The following is a 22,044-nucleotide window of genomic DNA, read 5'->3' as shown; positions in this document are numbered from 1 at the left end:
GGGTCCTGAGGCGCGAGGCAGCCGTTGCCGTGGAGACGCAGGCCCGCGCCGTGTCGTGCTGAGCGTCCGCCGGTAGCGGCACGGGAGAACCGGGGCCGGAGGTGGAACCGGGGGCGGTGGCCGGAGCCGGGGCAGCGGCTGGGGACGGCGCGGCCGCGCGGGACGGATGGCGGAGCCGAGCGGCTGCGCGCAGAGGCGGCCGGGCGGCGGGGCGGAGCACGGCGCGCGTATTTCCGGCCACCTCAGCGCTCGCCTTCCGCTGCCGCTGCCCGGCCGCGGGGGTCCCGCCAGCCCGCGCCGCCAGCCCGAGCGCGGCGACGCCCAGGACCGCGAGGTGCCGCCGCCCGCCGCCGCCATGCTGGACATCTTCCGCTCCATCCCCACGCAGATGGTAGGGGGGCGCCGCCGGGCCCAGGGCTGAGCCGCGGGGCCTCCCGCGGGCCGGCCGGGCGCTGCGGGCCTCCCTTGTTCGGTCTCGTAATCCGCGCTGCAGCGCGGGGGCTAGATACTGCTGCGCACGGGGGCCCTCTGTGTTTTCTGACCGTGCTGGATACAGCAGAAGCCGAGGAAAAAGGAGCCACGTTTTCTAAATTCACCTAAATATGGAAGATGTGCATGTACTCTCTCTTGGGGTTTGGGGGGTTCTGTTTGTTTTTTCTGTAATAGCATAATCCATCATTTGCCTTACCTGGAATTGATGACAAGGAACTTGTTTTCTGCCAACTGCCTAAATGCAGCATTATAGTTGTCACATAGCTGCTTTTGTGCCACCAGCAAACTGGGCTTTGTGTCTGCTAGCTCTGGTGAGCTCTAGAGCAAGTCTTATCTAGGTGCTCGAGTAGTTTGCTAAGGAGGCTTTACCTTCCGGGTATGTTGTGTGATCAGGGAACAGGAGTTTAAGTTTTATCATAAACCGCGAGTACAACTTGGGACAAGTCACAAGTAATCTAGAAGTCATCTCTATAATCTGGGAATACAATTCAGTACATAAAGTAGCTAATAATGAGTCCCTTACTACAAGGGTGTAATGATGCCCCCCAAGAAAGAGGAGCCATTCTGTATCATCCATTAACAGGATGATAAACCAAAAAAAGAGTATTGTTATATCACTATGGGACTCTGTGGATACTAGAAGATTATGTGTGTTCAGAAAGGGATGAATAAATTATCTGGGCACTTAAATATGAACGTTTTGACCATCAAATCTCTTTCCACAGGACTACAAAGGCCAAAAATTAGCAGAACAGATTTTTCAAGGAATCATTCTTGTCTCTGCAGTAAGTATACTAAAACCGTAGATGATGACACAAAAAAAAATGTTTTGGATTTTACAAGATTGTTTTGGATAGTTTAGCGTAGTTGAGTCACTTAAAGCTTAGACAAAATCAGAGGGGCAGTCATGGATTAAAGACTTTACTTCTTTCCATATTGTAATTTCATTGTTGGCCTGCAATTCTGAAAACCACGTTAGAAAGACATGTGAAAGCTGGATTTTGAAAAACCCAGATTTTCTTAACTTTTTGCTATCCCCCACCTCCCTTCCCACCCCAACTGACTTAATCATAGCACACCACGGAAGGCTTTTTTTTTTTTTGGTATATTTAAAGGTTTTTTTCTTTTTTGGAAGGTGATTGGTTTCATCTATGGATACATCACTGAGCAGTTTGGATGGACAGTCTACATAGTTATGGCTGGTTTTGCTTTATCATGTCTGGTAAGTGGGTTTTTTTTAATGTTTGTTTTATATTAACCCAGCAAATATATGCACTATTTAACCTGAAAAGCTAGCTAAATTAAGGAGCTACTAGCATAGACAAATGTCTGCCATGTAATTCAGATTGTTAATACATACTTAGAGTTTTGTTGTGACCTGTAGAAAACATTGATCCTATAGTCCTGTACTGGCCTCAGGCAGCATGGTGTACTCCTTACAAGCCAATACTTACCTGTTCTCAAACGTTAGTGACATTTCATATAATACTGCAGTTTAATACTACTACCTAACACTGAATTGTTTTTTCACTTCAATTAAATGTTCATTTCAAGTCAAACTGATAGCACTGATAACAAAGGACAGTGTGGCTTTCTGGAGTAGTAGCTGTACAAAACACTTATCTAGAGTCTTGATTTACATATTTCAACTTCATTCCCTTTCTCTAAGCTAACGCTCCCTCCATGGCCTATGTATCGTCGCAATCCTCTGAAGTGGCTACCTGTCCAAGAATCGGGAACAGAAGATAAGAAGCCAGCAGACAGAAAGCCAAAGAGACATACTAAAAGCTAAAGAATTTTTTTTTTTTTTTTTTTTCCATGATGTTACCTTGTAGCATTTAGCTTTATTAAATTTTTAATACCTTTGGACTGGGAAATACTTTCTGGTGTAGTGTTGTTCCCCCTCCCCCCCATATTGGATTATATAGTGTCATGAGTACACCAAGATCTGCAGAGAGCATAAAGGCTCTATAAATTTGGCTGGAGTTTCAGTGAAGTCACAGGGCAGGTAGTTGGGAGGTAATAAAAGGCTCCTCAAGGTCATATCTCACTGGAGTATTTTACTAAAAAGGAACACTGGCCATTAAATCAAGTATAGTTAAGCTATTGCCCTAGCCTAAAACATTACATACAGCTAGACTTGCATTAAAATAACTTGTTTTATAGTTAGAAGTATCAGTAGTGGCAGTTTGTCACAAGTCTTGTAAAACAGCACCTAACACACTCCCCCCCCCCCCCCTTTGCCCCCAAATCCACGGTTTTGAAAAGTGTTAATAAGTGGAAACTGCTCTAGGATAGGAGACAACATCTTGACTCTGCATAGTACAGTTGCTTTAGCTCTTGAAGACTTGTAGCTTGAGCAATTAGCATATAAAAGGCAGCAACTGTTGCACCTTCTGGCCACTCCCTGCCCCTTTAGTCTCCCAGAGGGGCTGGATGTTATATTTAACCTAAATCCCTTTTTGTAAAGACAAGGAGAGACAGGTTCTGGTTTTAAAAATTTATTTTACAAATTCAATTCCCTTGATGACTTTTTTTATCCTTTAAAAAGAACATATGTGCTCTCTCAGTAATGATGTTACATGACAAAACCTGGGCATGTGTAGTAACACAATCCAACAAATGTGCATGGCAAGGGAAAAGCTAAGACAAACTTACTTGAATGAATGACCCTGGTCTTGCATGCTTTCATTCCTAAAAGGAATTAGTACTTGGAATGGATTTTCTCCAGCCAGGACCATGGTAACCATGGCTGCTCTTTTCAAACATATTCAGGCTTGTTATTAAGTACTTTCCAACACCTTTATGATTGCCTTAGGAATAAACACAAAAGTTAAGGTGAAAGTCACTGTGCCTGAAAGCGATACAGCAAATTCCTTTAGCATTATAAATAAGCAATTTACAGAATCTGCAGGGGCTTTTGGTGCACAAAAAACAGTAATTGTTTCTTCTGCTAAAACTTCATAGATGATATAATAGCTTATACCCTAGCACACTATAACCTTGGCATAGATGTGTTACTGTATTTAGTGTATCACCATACCAAAATGCTTTATCTATGACTAAATCAAACCAAAACATCATTTTTTGACACTACTTCAGGTATAAAACTTGGTATCCATCCATCTCTGCATCTATAAAATAAACTCTTCTAAAGTTTCATTAAGAGAATAAGAACTAAACATACAGTTCCTCTTCTGAGAAAGTGATAGCCTGGTTCACATTTTAACATGGAAAAATCTTACAACTAATGCTGTAACATTTTTTCCAAGCTCGCTCCCTTTACTCCAGCAAAGGGGGTCAAAGGATGAACATGCTTCATATGTTGGTCCAGTCTATTGAACAAGCTATAAAAAAAAAATGTGTTCTTCTCTCTAAGGGAGAAGTCTTCATCTGGTCAGAACTTCACATTTTCTTCAAGAAATTTCAAGTGGCGTGCCTTCACACTGTAACTTGCATACTTCTCTCCCATATGTTCCCGCAAGTGCAGCTATTTAGAATACAAGAAAAAAAAAGAAACTTGCATTAAAAAAATAAAAACAAACAGGAACTACCAAAATATTAACAAAAGAACAGCAAAGCACTCAGCTGGAAGCATCGTGTGAAGTTTGATCACACAGATGTGAGGGGAGACAAATGGAAAAGAATCTTTGTTGTCTGAGGGCAAGAGATGTTCCAAATCCCACCTGACAATTGTAAATATAAGTCAAATCTTTACTGGTTATACTTAGCCATGCAGTATTTTATTTGTAACCAGTTTTTGAATCAGATGAGCTGTAGTTATTGCTCACTCATTTATATTAAGAATAGAGAATAGATATTAAAGTGTTTCTCCACTTTGGACATAAGGGAAACTATGCAAGTAATGTCAAGACAAAAAAAATTACAGTGCAAAGGGAAATGATTACTGGAGAAACAACAGCATAAAAGTACTCAAATTCCTTGCTTCTTCACAAACTAAAGGACTATGATATAATTCTGAAGTTTCTTTGGTTCCTGAAGAATTTATAGTTGAGCCTAGTCTATATTCAGAATCAATTTTTTAAAGACTGAAAATGACAATATACTCAGGCCCTCGGCCTGCCAATGACTATATAAACACTGAAACTTTTAGGGGTCCAGGTTTGCACCACTGTATCAATATCTAAAAAGGGAAAAAAGTGAAGACTGCTCATTTATCTGGGTTTATAAGAAATTAAACAATTTTAATATGCAAGACATATTAACCTCTCTCTTCACTTCATCTTCTTCTTCCATGATGTTGTACACTTTCTCAAGAAGTTTCACTCCCAATCCTTGCACCACATCAGATCTTAGGATTTCAACCATTCTTCTAATCTTTTCAGGACCTGATAGCATATCTATTAAAATAAATTTAAAAAAAGCCGTAATAATTAGATTTAGTATAATCAACTTTCACAGTCCATGCCTGGAAAAAAAAACGTTTTAAGTATCATGAAAGACTTCATGGAGATGGTTTGTATGGAACAACATCTAGCTGAACTGACTAACTAGAATAATCTACAATCATGGTCAATCAGAACTACACAGATGCTAATTCCTAGGACATTGTACTGTACAAAGTCAATGCAGATAAAATATGCACAACTGGGTCTCTGTTTTCAGCTGGTTCCTGTACATTATATTAATTTTCATTCAAATGATATTTGGATAATTCTGTATAATCATAGGAGAAGAATACCACACAAATATTTTAAGAATGATTCAATCATTTGCACTTACAGCAAACGTAAAAAAGTTTAATCAGTATAAGCACGAATGGCATCAGTTCTGCCAGCTGCCCGTTTCTCTCAACGGCCTTTATATCTTTTGCTTCTCAGCTGAAACTGCCAAAGGTGGTCATTTTATAAGGGGAGACCTCCACTAGGAACTGAACTGAGAACACTAGTTCTTTTTTGTAATTAATGAAGTCACCAGCAGCTAATAGTTTCTCCTTTCACAGGCTGGATTACCTTGTGAAAATAAGATATCTGACCTAATTAAGTTTCAGCTTAGAAATGCAGTAGCCCTGTCCCATCAACCCCAATGGCAGTGAACAGCTGTAAGATCTTACTATTCATACATAACATAAAGAATACTTACAATGAGAAAAACTGACAGAAGAAAACCCTACCACTCAAGTTTGTACCTTTAACATTCTGTCACATCTGTGCACATTAGAGAAAGTCTTTCACTGTATTTTACTTCTAGCTGTGCAGAACCAACATCACAGTAGTGCTCTCTCATTGTTTTACTGATCACCAGAGCAGCTACAAGCAGAATCCTTGTTGCTTAAAAACACACGAGCAAAAATAGATCCAAGACTTCAAAAACTTACTTTCAGCTTTTGCACTTCTGGTTTGCACAGTAAGTGCAGTCATAGCAGCTATAATTTTTTGTTGCTTTTTGGAATACAAACATATATTTAAGGTTTGGTTTTCGAAAGTGATTCAATTCTTACTGTGGGGAAAAATTAGCTTCCACAAGATCTGCAGTGAGGATGGACTTCTATACTATAAACCTCCAGTGTGTTTAAATGCTGGCTTGAGCCTCATGTTCAATTTCAGCTTTAACCACAATTCACAAAGCTTCACAGCTATCAAATCATTTGGATGCCTTAAAAAAGCATTACTTTAAAATACTCATCTCCTTTGAACTGTTCATTTTGAAGCTTCTAAGTACAAATCACATAGTGAAAGACTGTGTCGCAGACCATATCTCTCCATTAATAATTGCATAGATCACACACTCCTTTCACTGGCAAGCAAATCACAACTAGAACAGTTCTGTACACAAAGATTTAGAAAGCTAATTACTTCTAGGAGTATTGTTGAGATTTAACAACAAAAAATAAGAGCCGATTGCCTTCTGTTGTCCACTAGCAGGTTTTCTTTGTTAAGCAGCAGCTGACAACCATTCATTTAAAAGAAATATCACAGCAACAGACCTGAAGGAAGTTCTTCAAATTTGAATTCCTCTGATTCATCAGGTGATTTTCCATGCAAAATCAAAGTATCTCTGTATTTTCTATGAAGTTTAAACTCTGAAGCGGTAGGTGAGGTTACACGACATTCAGAATTCTCCTTAGAGTCCATTTTCAGTGTCCAAGTCATTAGCTGCACCAAATCATTCATTTCATTCATACTGCTTTTTCTAGTAGAGGAGAAAAAGATGCAATTCAGTTACCACTCACGATGCAACTTCCATCTTGCACTCAGAGGACTTTCAATAAATTTGGTGAGGTCCTGCTAAGTATTTCATGTTAAATACTTTTTGTTGTGCAGTTTTACCAATAGCAACATTAGTAGTATTTCATCTAATAAAGGTTCAGAGCCTATGTATCTACCAACAACTCCCAGCCCTATTAGCTACCACTACCTGTGTGGCTGCGGCCATGCTGATGCAACAGAGTATTTTTTGAAAAGTTGCTCAAATTGACAAAATCCAAAATATTTCAGCCTCAATCACAGTGAGAAAGAAACATTTGGCATCTATGCAATGCATGCCGTTTATTGCATCCTGACAGTACGTATCTTTTGATGCCGGAAGACTGGATTTCCTGGAAAACTTCACATGCCAAAAAATCAGAGGTACACAATCAACATACCAGGAAGGTCAGCAGGGAAAGTTCACAAAGGAACAAATGGAGTTTGTTTTCTTTACATAACACGTGCTTCTTCATAACAGCACTCACTATGCAAAGATCAGATGCGAAGGCAGTTTCTGCAACTGCAAATATTTTTCCACTCCAAGTCAAGGTCCAATACAGCAGACAAAAACTCCTGCATGGTATTAAACAAAATACTTACTTCTCCTTGGAATCTCCATCAGACTTATCTGTAGAGCTTGTGGAAGAGCTTAACTCATCATCAGACAGGCAATGGATTCCTCTTTTTTTCTAAGTGAAGAGGAAATAAATTACTTTTGAGAGTTAGGATTTTTGTCTGTTATCTGTATGGCATAAGCTACTTTTTTAAATGGAAAAACAGCTTTCATCAAGCATACTTTTACTGACTTAGCTTGATAATACTTCAAAGGTGTAACATCTGGTTTTAAATACAAACTAATATACACCACATCATGAACATACTTTTATGAAGTGCCTATTTAGCTAGTATTACATCTCAGTCATGCAGTTTTAACCACAAAATTTTTTTTGCCAAATGCTATTAAAAACAATTAAATTGGTTATCTTTGTCAATTCTTACCTAATTATATTATAAAGCCACTACCCTTAACCCATCTATCAGTCTTTATACACACACACACATTTTAAAATTCTATTTAAATATTTTATTGATTCAGTAACTTCCCCACATTTGGTAAAACATACAAAGAGACTTTAACCAAGCCTCTACCTATGCCTCTACAGTTTCATGTTCCGTGCATAGCACAAAACGCAAAAACATCACTAGCACATGCACGTATAATTAGTGCATACTAAACTGATATAACCTCAGTTTATAAATGCAGATGAAGTTTTTGCATTTAGATTTTACTAGTTACAAGCATACGCATGTAGGTAAAACATGCAAAACACTTTCCATGCAAGTGCTGGCCTGAGGAAAAAGGAGCCTATGCTTTGAAATTTTAGACTAAAATTTCTTCATTGTTATTTTTTGCATCTATTGTTATTAACAGTGTTCCCCGATGTTGCAGCAGATTTTACCCCGATGTTTGTGATCTTAAAAAGGACTTTTTTTAATCAGACAAGGAAGATAATATTAACAGAAGCTATTCATTTTTCATCTAGCACCTATTCCTTATTGTCAGCGCATAAATGTATGCGCTTAACAGGACTGCAGCTTAAAAACTAATTTTCAAACACTGCTACCAAAGCAAAATTAGATGTACAAAGCTAAAGGTAGCATGTAGACAGCAGTAACTGAAAACAGACTATTCACCTATAACCAAAATGCAGTTCAGGATAAACTTTTTCCCCACAACAAAAGAAATAAACCCTTCAATCTAGAGAGTCTATAACAACTAGCTCCCTCTGTGAGATCCCTGGGAGTCTTCTTCTCTGACGAGTGGAGTGAAAATGGGCAGCGAGCCCTGAATTTTAAACTGATCTAGCCAAACAGAAAGGTGTATTACAGATCCGTACTCTAGCCCAGGTTTTCTAAAGCAGTATCTGCAGAGAACTGTGCATTCTTATTAACTGAGAGGTTCTTCCACATATAGATTTTTTTAGTATCATTTTCTTCTCAAATTATGCCTGCATTTAAATATTTCAAAAACAGGTGACCCCAGTTTACCTGAGAAATACTGGGATCTGATGAGGACTGAGCAACTTTAACATGATTTTCCATGTGTGATTTTGCTTCAACTACTGCACTATTTGATGTTCGTCTTGCCGGAATCACTGAAAGGATGACATTTTTACAATATTTATAACTTAGCTGCATATATTTTGGATTAGTTTCATGCTCATGCAAGAAAAAGTCTATCACCTGGCAGAAGACAGGCGGTAGGTATTCTGCTAACAGAAAACATTGATGCTTCTATCTGAAAGGTGCATATCCTGCGCTTCACGTACATTTCAAATACAAGTTGTCACCACTAAACACAACTGAATACAACTGAGTAAGAAGTAGAAAAATATGGACATGTTAACAGAAGTTTTTATTTAACACCAGAACTAGACCCTTAGTGCATCTTTTTGAAGAAGTTAGCGAAGAATAAAAAACAGAGTTAGAATTTCATCACAGAGAAGTTACCAGCCTCCATATATAGAATGTTAACATGCAAACATAAAAATTACCAGAGGGAAACATCTCTTCCTGAGACTGTTTTAGCCTCCTACGCTCTCTCGCTGACAAGGGCCGCTCCTTTAAAATAAGTTAATTTGATATTAATTAGCAATTGCCACAATCACTTGTGTTCTCTATCACCTATAAAACAAAAAAACTTCTTTAATTGAACATGCAAGAGAGCTACTAGAGTAGATCTTCCAATTAGCTAACAAATGCTCTATGATTTACTACAAAACGGTCTTGGTCAACAACACAACCAATAAACACTGCAGAAAAGGAGCTTCTGACCTGCCTGTTTCAGCAAGGAAGCTCCTCATCCCTCACTGATCAGATGTATGACATGACTTCCATTAGGTAGAAAGTTGCTCTACATTTCTTTACTCGCTGTGCATATTCTTAGGGAACAAACTGCTCAGAAGCACCAAGAGACAAAAATATGCTTACACAGCATTCAGTACTAACCTTTGCAAGAGCAACTTGACTGTTTTTGGTGCTATTTACAGATTCAGAGACTTCAGCACCATGCTCTGCACAGCTCTCTGTTGTCTTTACATTCACATCAGAAGGAAAAGGTAAAGGCCGAGGAGCAACTGTTCTGCACTTGAAAGAGAAGTGAGCAGAATTTATACCTTCTTTCATTAAAAGTTAAAGTACTCTACAATCTACAAGTCATCATTCTTGCATAGCAAAACTAGATGGCAGAGTTTTTGGCTCCTACTGTTGTTACCTCTTCACATCTCCCTGCTTCATCCCTCCCTCCCTGCACTTCTGTCTGCACACACTTCCCTTCTCCTCATCCTTCCTCCTCCCAGACTATTTTTCAGCCAGTGACTTTGCAACAACTGTCCCCCATCCTCAAACAGCGAAACACAAGAGAACAGCAAGAGATCACACTGCAAACAAATCACGCTCTTCTCTCTACTTATACAGCTGATGCCTTTCCCTAAAGGGGTCCCTCCACCCAGCAGCGTCAGGAGCCCTGGCTTATGGGCATGTGAAAGGGAAAAGATTTTCTTCCTAGAGTTTGTGCTCATAAGCTTGGGACAGCCAGTATGTATGTCTGTTCTAAGGTACCAGTCATCTACTGCTCATTACAAGTGGCCTTATCAAGGACAAACAGAGCGAGAATTCCTGATGGAAATCCATCCCTGGAACGATTATAGCATGGCAAAGGCAAAAGACAGACAACATTTCACTGTGTTTCATTACGACCATCTAGCACACCCACCTCAGGCCTGTGAGCTTTGTTGACACTTCCAAAGATTTACACAGGCTGCCCATAAAGGACATTTTCAGTGTTCTGCATATTCTTATCAATGAAGTTATACAGATGCACATGAAACGAGAGCAGTATAAAAACAATTTTTTTAAATGTGTCCCATTTTTTAAAAATAAAAAAGTGCAATAGTCTTAAAGGAAAGAGGAGAAAAAAAGGAAGAGTATTATGTCATTTAAAGAATCATACAGTCAAATTAATTTTTGATTATCTGCACCTTATCTGAACAGACTTTGGACAACTCCCTTTTCTTCTGTCGTCGCTGCCGTGAGAGAGAGGGTTCGTGGACAGAGCTATTAGGGTGTAAGTGAGAGGTAATTTTTTCCTGCGGGTCTCCTGCAGCTCCATGACAGACATCATCCTAATGAGTAAAATTATTTTTCAAAATGTAGACATGCCGTTTCCACATTTAAACATACACGCTGCTTACAATATCAGCACAGGCCACTTTACTATTTGGACTACATTTACCTTAATGTATCACAATGACAGCCAAAATAAACTCTTACTTGATAGTTAGAAAAAAAAGATCTGCTCTACCAGCATTTTTAAGCTACCAAACCTTTAAATAAAAATACTTACTTGAATTACAACAGGAACAAATGGTTCTAGCAGCTTTTCAGTGGAATCCAAGTTCTGCAATAGATAATGATTTCTCATCAGAAAACAACCAAATATTCAGGTACATAAGAAAATCTCATTGTAGACCAGAACTCAATGAAAAGAGAATCATCACCTAAAGCAGACTGGCTTCATAAATGTGACTGTGCAGAAGCGACACTGAGCAGCCAGAACTGATATGAGACCTTTAGATCCAAAGCACAAGATGCAAGCGAAAGAGCCAAATGTATAACTGACACTTTTGAGATACACTAGGAGGAGGTAAGAATAAAATCTTTTCCTAGTTCTCTCAGCAGACCCTTGTAACACTTGAGAACAAGGGCACAGGGGAAATAGAGAATTAGCTAGTATTTCTGAGCCAGTTACTATCAAAAGGAGAACACTACAGATGCCTAGGCAGAAAGCAGTATTTTTTTGGAAATACTGTTTTTGCAAGTTACCAACAAAAGAGTGAAAGAGTAACTGGAAATGAGAAGAACAATAGGAATCAAACTACCTTTGAAAAAAGGGAAAGCAAGAGAGAAAGTAAAACCTTCCACATTTCCATATTACTATTCCTTTCTCCTTTCTTTTATGCCTCTCTCCACCTCCTGCCTGCCTTCAATCTCTTCCACTCCTCCCCTATCACTGTTTCTAGCTCCTTTAAATTTTCATTAAGTTTCTGATTACAAAGAAGGGAGAAGGTGAGAGAGCGCACAAAAAGTAAATTAGGAAGCAACTCCAAAAGCTGCTTAATCTATCCTCTATTCCCTGGCAAACTTAGCACCTCCTACCAGCATCCCATCTATCCTTGTCACACAGAGACCAATATGTTAAATTCAGTTTTAAGTAACAACACTAGGTTCCATATAATTGACAAAAGCCCCAAGTCCATCGTTCATCTATCCAAATCATTTAGCGAATGTACTAAATAGTGACGAATGCAGGATAGAAGCCTGTGGGAGCCCATTGACTGGTTGTCTCCTCCAATTCCTACTAGTCCCTCCTCCATACTAGGACTAAGTCAAGAGATTAGCCAGGCCTATTTAGGACATAGAGGGCAAGAACCTGTCTTCTCAGACGAAAAAGAAAACTTTTGTTTCCTTTAAGAACTGCATTCTCACCATCTAGATGCAAGCCGTAACATTCCTGCAGCACATTGCCTCTGCAAATTCGAAGCCTAAGCTCATAGCTATTTAAGCATCTCAATAATTACATCAGCAGTATCCTACTGTGATAGATACACACAGCTGCTGCACGTAAGAGCTATTTTAAGAGCTGGCCACTAGTTAAGTCTACTTCAAAGTATACATAAGCATAAGTGCATTACCAGGTCAGTTTGCTTTTGGTTTTTTGGTACAGGCTGCAGGAGTTTCAAAGCGTCATCATCTTTATCTATAGCATCGACAGCAGACTGCTTAGACTCAACACTTTCAGCTTTAAAAGCTTGCTTTGTTTTTTGCTGTAGTTCATCTTCCTTAATCAGTGATCTACTGTATGTTGTTGTTTTAGAATTCCCTGGAACATTTAAATACTTTGCTTTATTATCCTCCGGAATATGCTCACTGCCACACTTCTCACTTCCATATGTCCTCTTTTCAGATGGTAAGATATCAATATCCACTTTACTAACTGTAGCTAAGGAGTCTCCCAGGCTGTTCAAATCATTATTGCTTGGTTTTCTTCCCAACTCAACAGCTGGTTTCTCTGAGGGACAAAATTTGGTGGCTTTATATTTGAGGATGCATTCTTCTTCATTCTAGAATTTAAAAAATTAATTACCTTTCAGATATTATGCACATATAAAAGAATATTCTAAGCACCTACATCATTACACATTGCAGAACATCATTAATATACTAGAGTACATAAACTGTAATGAAATTATGATCACCTACAGCTTAAGGCCTTCAGAAATGCTGCAACCCATACTTTTAAAAAAGATACACACTGTATCTGCAGACGGAATATTGCAGGCATGGGTTTATATATACATAGCACACCCACTTTTCCCCAAGACCACAAAAGAAAAGTCATGCTCTTTTGACTCTTTCACAAGCGAGGAGCCAGTAAGTCCCAGTAGATTTTCAAGATACCGCGTACATTCAGTATTTCAACATTAAAAGCCTAAATTCCCAACAGCAGACTCATATTACAGAAACTAAAAAGTATGTACAAGATTAATCATTATAAAAGATTTGTTTTAACCACTGGAAAGAACTCCAACAATAAGCAAATTTTCCTTTGTAACTACGGTTTGTTTTTCCAGTCCAAAAAAAAAATTATATTTTAAAATGATTACTACTTGTTATCGAATAGTAGCAAAAATTCATGGAGACCTCAATTCTTGAACATGGAGACCTCAAATACTCCATGAGAAGTGTGGAAACGCTTGTTATAACCATGCTGCATACAAAAGCTCCATGTGCCAATTCAACTGTAAGTTTACACAAAAATAAATCACATAGTGGTCCACAGATTAAAAAAAAAAAAAAAAAGCTGTTTAGTTAACATATTTCAGCAAAGAAGCTGCCATTAGTTTTATTGAACCACAGCCATTTACTTGCTTGCATCTCTACCTAAACACAAATCCTCTATTAATACGAATTTTACACATTGCTAGGAATCAGATCTACGTTTTCACAACAGTTCAAGGCATTTCATATAAAACTGAGCATCTTTTTAGGAAGAGCAGATTCATTGTTTGGAAAAAAATACATATTTATCTTACCACCTTATTTTTCCTGGCTTGCTCAAAGGAATGATTTTGGTGTGCAACATTCCTGTTATGAGATTCATTCTTAACTGAGACCACAGAACAAGGATCTTTAAGTTTAGAATCCAGTGTTTTCTTATGACTTTTGGCTGTTTTCCTATAAAGAATATAGTAAAAGCTGGTCATTCAGTCTCCAGCGACAAGACCTTAAGATGTTTCTCTAGACAAAAATCAATCAAAAAAAAATAACCCCAGTTCACTAAACAGCTTACGTAGAGCATATAAGACACCATGCTTTTTCTGATGGACTGTGCACAACATACTCATCTTCAACTCTGTAAAAGGAGCTTTAAAATGCTATTCAGACTCTAGCAGCAATGCACACCTGTTCTGCACAGCAGCAAGATCAGTGTTATCTGGCAGCAGTAAAATAACTGACCATCTCTGACAAAGAAAAATACCTACTATTTATCATCAACAAGTTAAAGAACAGTGAATAGCAACAGGAACTTGGTTTTGGAATTCTCAAGTGATAAATGGTATCAAAGAACCATTAAAAAAAAGGATGTGTATTTCCTATCACTTCTTTGACAGCACTGGTGCAACTTTCTTTTTCCTCTCTGAATAAGCCATGCAATCCAAGCAGTTGCACAATTCTAGTTTGCATTTGCTAAAAAAACTAGTTTCCGTTCTCTTATAAATGCCTCCTATTACATTTCTCAAAGAGTCTAAACAAACTCAAATGTTCCTATGTTTTGCAATTGAACATAACAGAACTAATTTTATCCTGCTATAAAAAAACAGAAAAGTTTTAAAACAAAAATCATAATAACATAAATATTTTGCATAGCATCAATGAAATGAAAATATCTTACGCCTTTGTGGCTTCCAGAAACAAAGAGATTTGCTGCTTGATATATGGCTGTCTTAGTATGCTTTTCACACTAGGTCTTTCCTCAGGCTTTTTACTGAGCATAGTTCGGATTATCTCTACCAACTGTGGGCTGTAATCCCTTGGCATGGGGGGCAACTGTAAGAGGAAAGTGAAGTGTGATACATTTAACATATTTGTCAATAGGGGCTACTGCTAGATTACTTCTGCACAACAATTATATTATGCTAGGTACTTTGCATAAAAAATAGTCTCATTTTTTTCATATGCTGGGAGTTACCTAGACAGCTTAACTACCCATCAAACAGAATATAGCAATTCTAAATATTTTGTGCAAGAACTTTTCTTATTTTTTTCTTAATATCGGCAGTTAATGTTCTGTGAGTAGGCATAAAAGACATAAAAGATTATATATAAATTCATGTTAACTTCATTATATGCCAAAGCAAGTAATACACTTCAATAGGCTAGCCTTACCTAACAGGAAAACGGCACACACATGAACAGTGATTAATTCTTTGCACAATATTTAAACCAGAAGTAGATGGAGAAAGTAAATCATTTCAGCACTTTGAAAATTCACCAATATACAAGTTAAGAAGGATAACAAGAAACTCTAGCAGTATTTAAGAATGAACAACTTCCTGGGTCTAGTATTACGTTACGTACCACCATGAAATACCAGTCTTAAAACATGTGTGATGATGCACATTAAAGAAAAGAAAAAAAGAGCCCAACACCAAAAAACCCCCCCACACACATTCAAGCCTTCCAAAAGCCATTGTAACCAGATAAAAATGTTTTAGGTAAGTTTTTACCTTTCCTTCAATAATTCGATAAACCAAAGAGTTCATGTCTTTAGCATTAAAGGCATGTTTCAGTGTAGCCATTTCATAAACGCAGCAGCCCAGTGCCCAAACATCAGACTAGAAAAAAGGAAAAAGAAAAGCTTTTAGGATCTTTGTATTAATTGCATAATTTTTCCTTTCAGAGTCACCTGCTTTCAGAGACACCATTAATGACAGTAAGCTAACTAAGACCAAATTCCATTGTAAGCTTCTGGCTTCAGTCTATTTTAACTTTGATTAATTAAACTACTGTTTTCCAAATATCACTAGGTTTATTCTGAATTTAAAAAAAAAAGAAAAAGAAAAAAAAAGGCAGGTTAAGTACTGTATTGGCTCTAACTGGAGAAGGAAAATCTTTCTATTTTTCATTAGAACAGTCTCCCCTTAGCTCACGCTCATTGTAGATACCCAAGTTTAGGGTGCCTGTGGTCTGCAGCAAGAGCTGAACAAGTATGCAGAAGCAAGTTTACCTTATTTTAAACTCTCAGTGACACTGCTCACTTCTCTTCTGAAAGTTTAATTTTTTTTTAATGTTGCTGTTGTTATGCATAACAGAGGCTTTTGAAGGTAAACCTTCCTGTCTGTTGTATAATAAATTTACAATGTAGCTGTCTAACACACTTGTTTTTGTTTACATTGGCATGCACTGATAAGTACAGGCAGCCTGCTGAAGATTTTGGCTGATATAACTCATCACACGCTACTAATTCTCACCCATTGCAGCCAACTCAGTTCTATAAATTAAGTTCCCTGCAAATCTCTATCCTCCTGTTTGGACTCTGGGGCCATTAAAAAGATTTGGAAGCAATAACAGCTTTAAAAAAACACACAAGATGGTAATGCTCTTGGACAAACATAATAATCAAGTTGCCTAACAAAGCAGAAATAATATTTGCATCAACAGTCTCTACCTTGTAGCTGTAGGGTTTGTTAGAAAAGAGTTCAGGGCTCATGTAGTACGGCGTGCCTATGAGAGTGCTGGCCATGTCATACTGGTTTTCCAGCACTCTGGCTATTCCAAGGTCACCCACTTTGATAATATTTGTTCGCGTCAGAAAAACATTTTGAGTTTTAAGATCTCTGTGCAGAATGTGCTTTTCATGTAAATACTGAAAAATAATAATAAAAAAAAACACATAAATAGAGTTAAGCAACTCCTAATTGGTTCTTCTCCACTGAAAAGTAAAACTACGTCACACAAGTCAAAGAGGGAAAATACAAACACAACAAAGCCACATATATCACTACGGAAGATGGGAATGGCACATCACTGTTGAAGCGCTAGTGAATTAATGTCAGAATGACTAATATAGGCGCAGACACAAAACTCTGTGTTGCTTTAGTGAAATCTCCCTGTGTGTGATCTTAATCTCCAGCAAACCAGGAGAAAAGAGGAATGCAAAGTTAAGGCTCAGCCTTTAACCTACTGTCTGCTGGCCTCCATTTGTTGCCATTCATTTCAGTCTTTAGCATAAAATTTTGGTGGAAAATCCAGTGTTAGTTTTGTCCAAATACAGGGTAGGGTAGAAGATTAGACTTAAAATAAGCAAAACCAAGATACCACTGTAGACTTTTGTGTATCTGACTACAGCAGTCAGCATTAAGATAGCGTTTGCTGTCCAACTTCCTTATTTCCTAATGTAAATATTTACACCTGGTCCTTATTACTATAACAATTGCTTTTAAAGTTTGATAGGCTCCAAATTATTAAACTCCAGCAAACTGAGATAAAATTTAATATAAATGATAAATTAGTAGTCTAAATTGATCACTGAAAAACACCAACAAAACCATACATTGCTTCTGAAATAAGTTTTTTTTAAATGCATTTTGTAAATTTAATCTTAAATTCCAAACTGGAGAAGCATTTCAGAGTAGAGTTGCAAACCCCCTGAAGGTTAACACTGTCTACCACAATAAGAAATGTAGGCATAATATATGATAGCAATTTTTTACCTACAAGAGAAAGTTAGTTTGACTGCAATGCCCTGTGAACATTTTCAATGCACTAATAAACATTGTAATTCTATGCTAACCCAGCCAAACTAGAATTTAAATCTGTAGACTAACTGTGATATTTTTATAAGGAAAGAGAGCCAAACTAGGTCTGTATCTTAACGTTACAAAATTGGACTTTTATCTTACCTGCAAGGCCATGGCAATCTGGACAAACCATTCCACCACCTGATTCTCAGGCAGAAGTTTGCCCTTCTGCTCTTTAAGTTTATGATACAGATCTCCTCCCTCGCAGAAGCCCATAACAATATATAACAGGCCATCTTCCCCCTGCCAGGACTCTCTATAGGCGACTATATTTGGATGTTTCAACTGGGATAACAACTGTGCCTCTTGTTCTGCTGCTTTCCTCTCTCGGCTGGAAACATTTTTAAGGTTTAACTTTTTGATGACATACTGTCAAAGAAATTACAAGACATATCATGAAAGATCCAAGTTAGCACGCAGAAGCCCCAGGAAATTCCAAAAATCTAAAGAAAATGCAGTATTTGAAATATGCACACGTTACTTTATATGGAGGTTGCAACTGGTCTGGCAGGTGTATTTTACATTTACCATGACACTGTAAAAATGTAACAGGTGTGGCTAAATTCAATTAGTTTACCTGAATAAAGTTCTGCATAGGAATTTTGTGATGTTTTGCTTTCTTTGATTGGTGTCCAAATTTATATTTTTTTCCCCTCATTTTAAATAGGTGGCTATCATTCATCTCTTAGGTGTGAAATGCCTTTTTGTACATCACAGCTATTCTCAGAAACAGTTTCAATAACATTAATAACAAATATATAATACTAAGAAAAGCATGTAGTCACATCAGAAAAATGACAATGAACATTTAGGATAAAAGTCATCTGGCTGGACTCATTCTGTTCTTCACTATCTCCTTTCATTTTCTTTTGTTTAAGGAAAAGTGGTCTTCAGAAATGAAACTTATGGTCTTTGTAGAAAAACAGAGACTTGAATAACATCTCACAACTGCACGTGAGGAATGCCAATCATATCTGAAGATGAAAAAAGTGGTTAAAAATGTCAGTTTCAAGGCTTAAATTACAAATTCCCCATTTTCATATTCAGAAGAAATATCCAAAAGTGCTAAACTTATGAATGCATAAAATAATGCTGGTGAGCTTTTTAGATCTGTTCATTCTTTTCTTAAAGAACTTGTACCTGGCAGAGGAGCCCCAAGGAAGAGCTGACTTAACTGCTTTGTGCAAAAAGTCTAGAAAACAGAGAGGCATGAGAGAATAGAGAAAAGCTTCCATGAGAAAAAGAAATGGAGCAAATAGAGATGTAGTTGGAGGGCTGGTACAGTTAGGAGCACACTAAAAAAAAAATACTGCCCCAAAAACCTGAAAGCAGGCGTAATTTAGATTTTTTTTTTAACTTCTTAAAACCTGCCCTAAAACTATCAGAAAACCATACTAACTGTATTTTGCATTTATGAGTTTCTATGTATGCAGGTTTAAACTTCTTGAATGAGAAATGAATTATACAGGGAAGCACAGCCTCTTTATCATACCGCAAGAGCCAAAAGTTCTCATGCCCAACCCTAAATTTATTTACTTCTGTGTTAATGTGAGTTTTTAAAGGCTGCATATGTAAACTGTTATTTACACTGCCTAATATACTAGTGCAAATATAGTCCTATAGAATTCTAGTTTTTATCAAAAATGTAATTAAAGACGTAATAAAATTCTTAGCACATGTTCATCGTACACAGCAGTACTTAGGGTTGATCTTGTTCCCCTCCTGATGCAAACTTTGTAGTAATCACTTCTAGTGCATCAGCTTTTCATGGAAGAGCCCATGTCATGGTATATGTCTGACCCCACTCTTATCTGGGAACTTACGGTACTAAAACATCTTAAAAAAAAAAAAAGAAAGAAAAAAAATACTTATTCAGTTTCAGTGTCCTCAGCAACTGTCTATACTGTCTATTATTCCTTAGGCTAGCCCTATCAATTTAAGTCCAGCATGTTTAATTATTTTTGAGGAAGACTGCCTCAATACATCAAGGCAACCAGTTATGCAGAAATCAACAGTACTTCATGATTTTGAGCACAAATTTTTGTTTCAGGAATCTGCTGTATATTAGACAAGCTCCTCAGCTCTTATAACCAGTGCTGCACAGCTCCCAAAGAGGAATACAACAATATTAATTGTGTATAGCATCAGCTATGGTTGAGATAGTACACAATGGTTACATTATGTACTATGTAACAAGCCAACTACAACCATACCTCTGGGCATGGAAACCAAAAGCTTTTAGCTTTATTTCAGCATCTATCTTTAGACTACATATAATTGAAACACAAAACCGTGCACGTAGCTTAACTTTAAGCCTGGTATCAGTTAGACTTGCTCTAATGAGCACGTTATGCTGACAATATTCCCATGGCATCTATCCTAATGTTCTTCTGCCATATTTGATATGAAATTGTGTGCAAATTGCATTTTTTTTTCAACAGCTGGAACCACCTGACAGCCCCCTCCACAAGAAAAGAAAGGAAAGCATGGAACAGCAAATATACTTAGATAAAATGTTGCTTCTTCTCTAGAACATGTAACACTATTCAAAAGCCACAACCAAAAACCCCGATCATCCCACTAGGGAAAAATGTTTATAAAAGCTGGCGAAAGATAAGACACAGTACAACACATCAAAATACTTCAGTTAAAACAATAGTGATAAGGAAGCAAGGCTCTTGCCAATATTAATGATCAATGTGACAAAGAGGTGAAATTCAAGGACGTACACAGTTGAAAGTCACCACGATGTACTGTTTACTTTTTGGGCTACGAGGCTGGCAACCCTTTGAGGACACCAGGTTAGGCGCTGCGGTGGCTGCTCTGAGGGAGCAAGTTCTAGGGATTCACCTTCAGGCTACCGCCCCTTGGCTGCCTTCAACCGGAAAGGCAGCGCCTTCTTACCAGAGCAGGGCAAAGCCACAGCTCACACCACCTCTAGCCAGGTCCCAAGTGCAAGGCTGACACCCCAGGTACCGCCCATCTTCTCCCTCTCTTTAGCCTCTTTTGTCTTCTGTGAGAGGTGCCTGGTTTGGCCAGGCAACACGGCACCCTCCCCAGTTCCCAACAAAAAGGCAAAGAACAAAAAGCTGCACTTCAGCTCTGACAGGACCAAAACTGTGCCAGGTGCTGGAGCAGTCAGTGCAATCAAGCACTAGGCCTCCAGCTGAGAGGAGGCCGGCAAAAGCCAACAGTGTGAGCCCGCTTTCCTGTCCTTGCTATTCTGTTTAACTCCCTGCACACGGAGGCCTTAAAGAAGCAAGCTAACAGCAACGACCCAAGAGCCACCTTCTCCACATAGGGCTAAAGAGCACAAGCTGTGCTTGGTCATCTGAAGGACTCCCAAAGCTAGGTTTTCCTCCCCAAAACACAATGTGATAGCATTACCAAAAAAAAAAAAAAAAAAAAAAAAAAAAAAAAAAAGACAATGTTAAATGAAAGAAAAAAAAATTTTTTACATTAAAAAACAGGATTTTCTTTACAACGTTAACGAAAGCCTTCGTGTAGATGGGGGCAAAACAGCAACCGGTCGACACACGAGCCCGGGGCCAGCTGGGCCCTGGCTACAGCCTCCACGCCGGCCGCGGTCAGAGCCACGCTCCAACGCGCGGCCGGGCCGCAGCCGCCGTCAGGCCCCAGGGCCCGGCCGCGGCCTCCCCTCGCACCGGGGCCAGGCCGCGGCCTCCCCCCCACACACCGGGCCCTGCCGCCCCCCATTAGCCCGGCCGCCCCCTGCCCCCGGCCCGGACACCGCCCGCCCCGACAGGGGGCGGTAGCGCGCCCCGCTGCCCGCGCCAGCCGCTACCTGCTTGCTGTCGTGCCGGTGCCGCACCAGGCTCACCTCCCCGTAGCTGCCCTTGCCCACGGCGCGGAGGAAGCAGTAGGCAGCCAGGGGCATCCTTCTCCCCGGTCACCGCCCGGCGGCCGGCGCCACCGGGGCCCGCCCGCCCACCAGCGCGGCCGCCGCTGCCATAGAGATGCCCGCCGTCCGCCTTCTACCATAGACAGCAAACGCCGCGGCGTGTAGAGCGGACCGCCGTTCTTCTCTATGGTCCGAGCGCGGCGCGGCGGCCGCCATTTTGGAAGTGGGCGAAGCGGCCATGTTAGGGGCGGGCTGGGAGCCTGAGCGATGGCTGAGGCAGGTGGCTGCCTGTTTTCCCTTCTTATCGTGGCCCAAAACACAACGCAGCCCCCTCAAGCACACCGCGTGCCCAATAGTCCTTCGGGTGTGAGAGGGAATTGGTTCAATGAGCTCCGGACTGGTCCTCTCTTCATGTGTTCTTCTCATGGCTGCAAGAAAATACCCCAAAGCAATGGGAAATACAGAATGCTGTAGTGTAGCGAAGGAAGAAAAATGCATTTCCCAATTAGCATGCACGCAGGCGCGAAGCCAAAACAGCCCCTCTGCTGTAGCAAACGCT

The 22,044-nt window shown here is 39.3% G+C and overlaps 2 protein-coding genes across 6 annotated transcripts; one reads left to right on the top strand and one right to left on the bottom strand.

Moving 5' to 3' along the window:
* Positions 1–29: 29 nt before the first annotated feature.
* On the top strand, positions 30–2,369 carry SPCS1 (signal peptidase complex subunit 1). The gene is made up of 4 exons (XM_026105359.2): positions 30–391; positions 1,218–1,277; positions 1,628–1,714; positions 2,162–2,369. Exons 1-4 carry the CDS (start codon positions 167–169, stop codon positions 2,282–2,284), a joined length of 495 nt encoding a protein of 164 aa, XP_025961144.2. The 5' UTR covers positions 30–166; the 3' UTR covers positions 2,285–2,369.
* A 608-nt stretch (positions 2,370–2,977) lies between these two features.
* Positions 2,978–21,667, bottom strand: NEK4 (NIMA related kinase 4). 5 transcript variants are annotated; one of them, XM_026105355.2, is made up of 16 exons: positions 21,429–21,667; positions 17,726–17,992; positions 16,492–16,689; positions 15,551–15,658; positions 14,716–14,870; positions 13,856–13,997; positions 12,455–12,883; positions 11,107–11,160; positions 10,742–10,885; positions 9,711–9,848; positions 9,257–9,323; positions 8,751–8,857; positions 7,302–7,390; positions 6,440–6,645; positions 4,720–4,853; positions 2,978–3,982 (listed from the first exon to the last, which is right to left on the bottom strand). In XM_026105355.2, exons 1-16 carry the CDS (start codon positions 21,519–21,521, stop codon positions 3,890–3,892), a joined length of 2,424 nt encoding a protein of 807 aa, XP_025961140.2. In that variant the 5' UTR covers positions 21,522–21,667; the 3' UTR covers positions 2,978–3,889. The 5 variants fall into 5 exon arrangements, with proteins under 5 accessions (XP_025961140.2, XP_025961141.2, XP_025961142.2 ...); XM_026105356.2 differs by having other exon boundaries at positions 13,859–13,997; XM_026105357.2 differs by having other exon boundaries at positions 21,465–21,667.
* Positions 21,668–22,044: the final 377 nt, after the last annotated feature.

Source organism: Dromaius novaehollandiae, chromosome 12, assembly GCF_036370855.1.
Source record: "Dromaius novaehollandiae isolate bDroNov1 chromosome 12, bDroNov1.hap1, whole genome shotgun sequence".
In the NCBI taxonomy this organism is placed as follows: Eukaryota; Metazoa; Chordata; class Aves; order Casuariiformes; family Dromaiidae; genus Dromaius; species Dromaius novaehollandiae.
The sequence above is the reverse complement of the archived record's forward strand: the minus strand, read 5'-3'. Positions and strand labels throughout refer to the sequence as shown.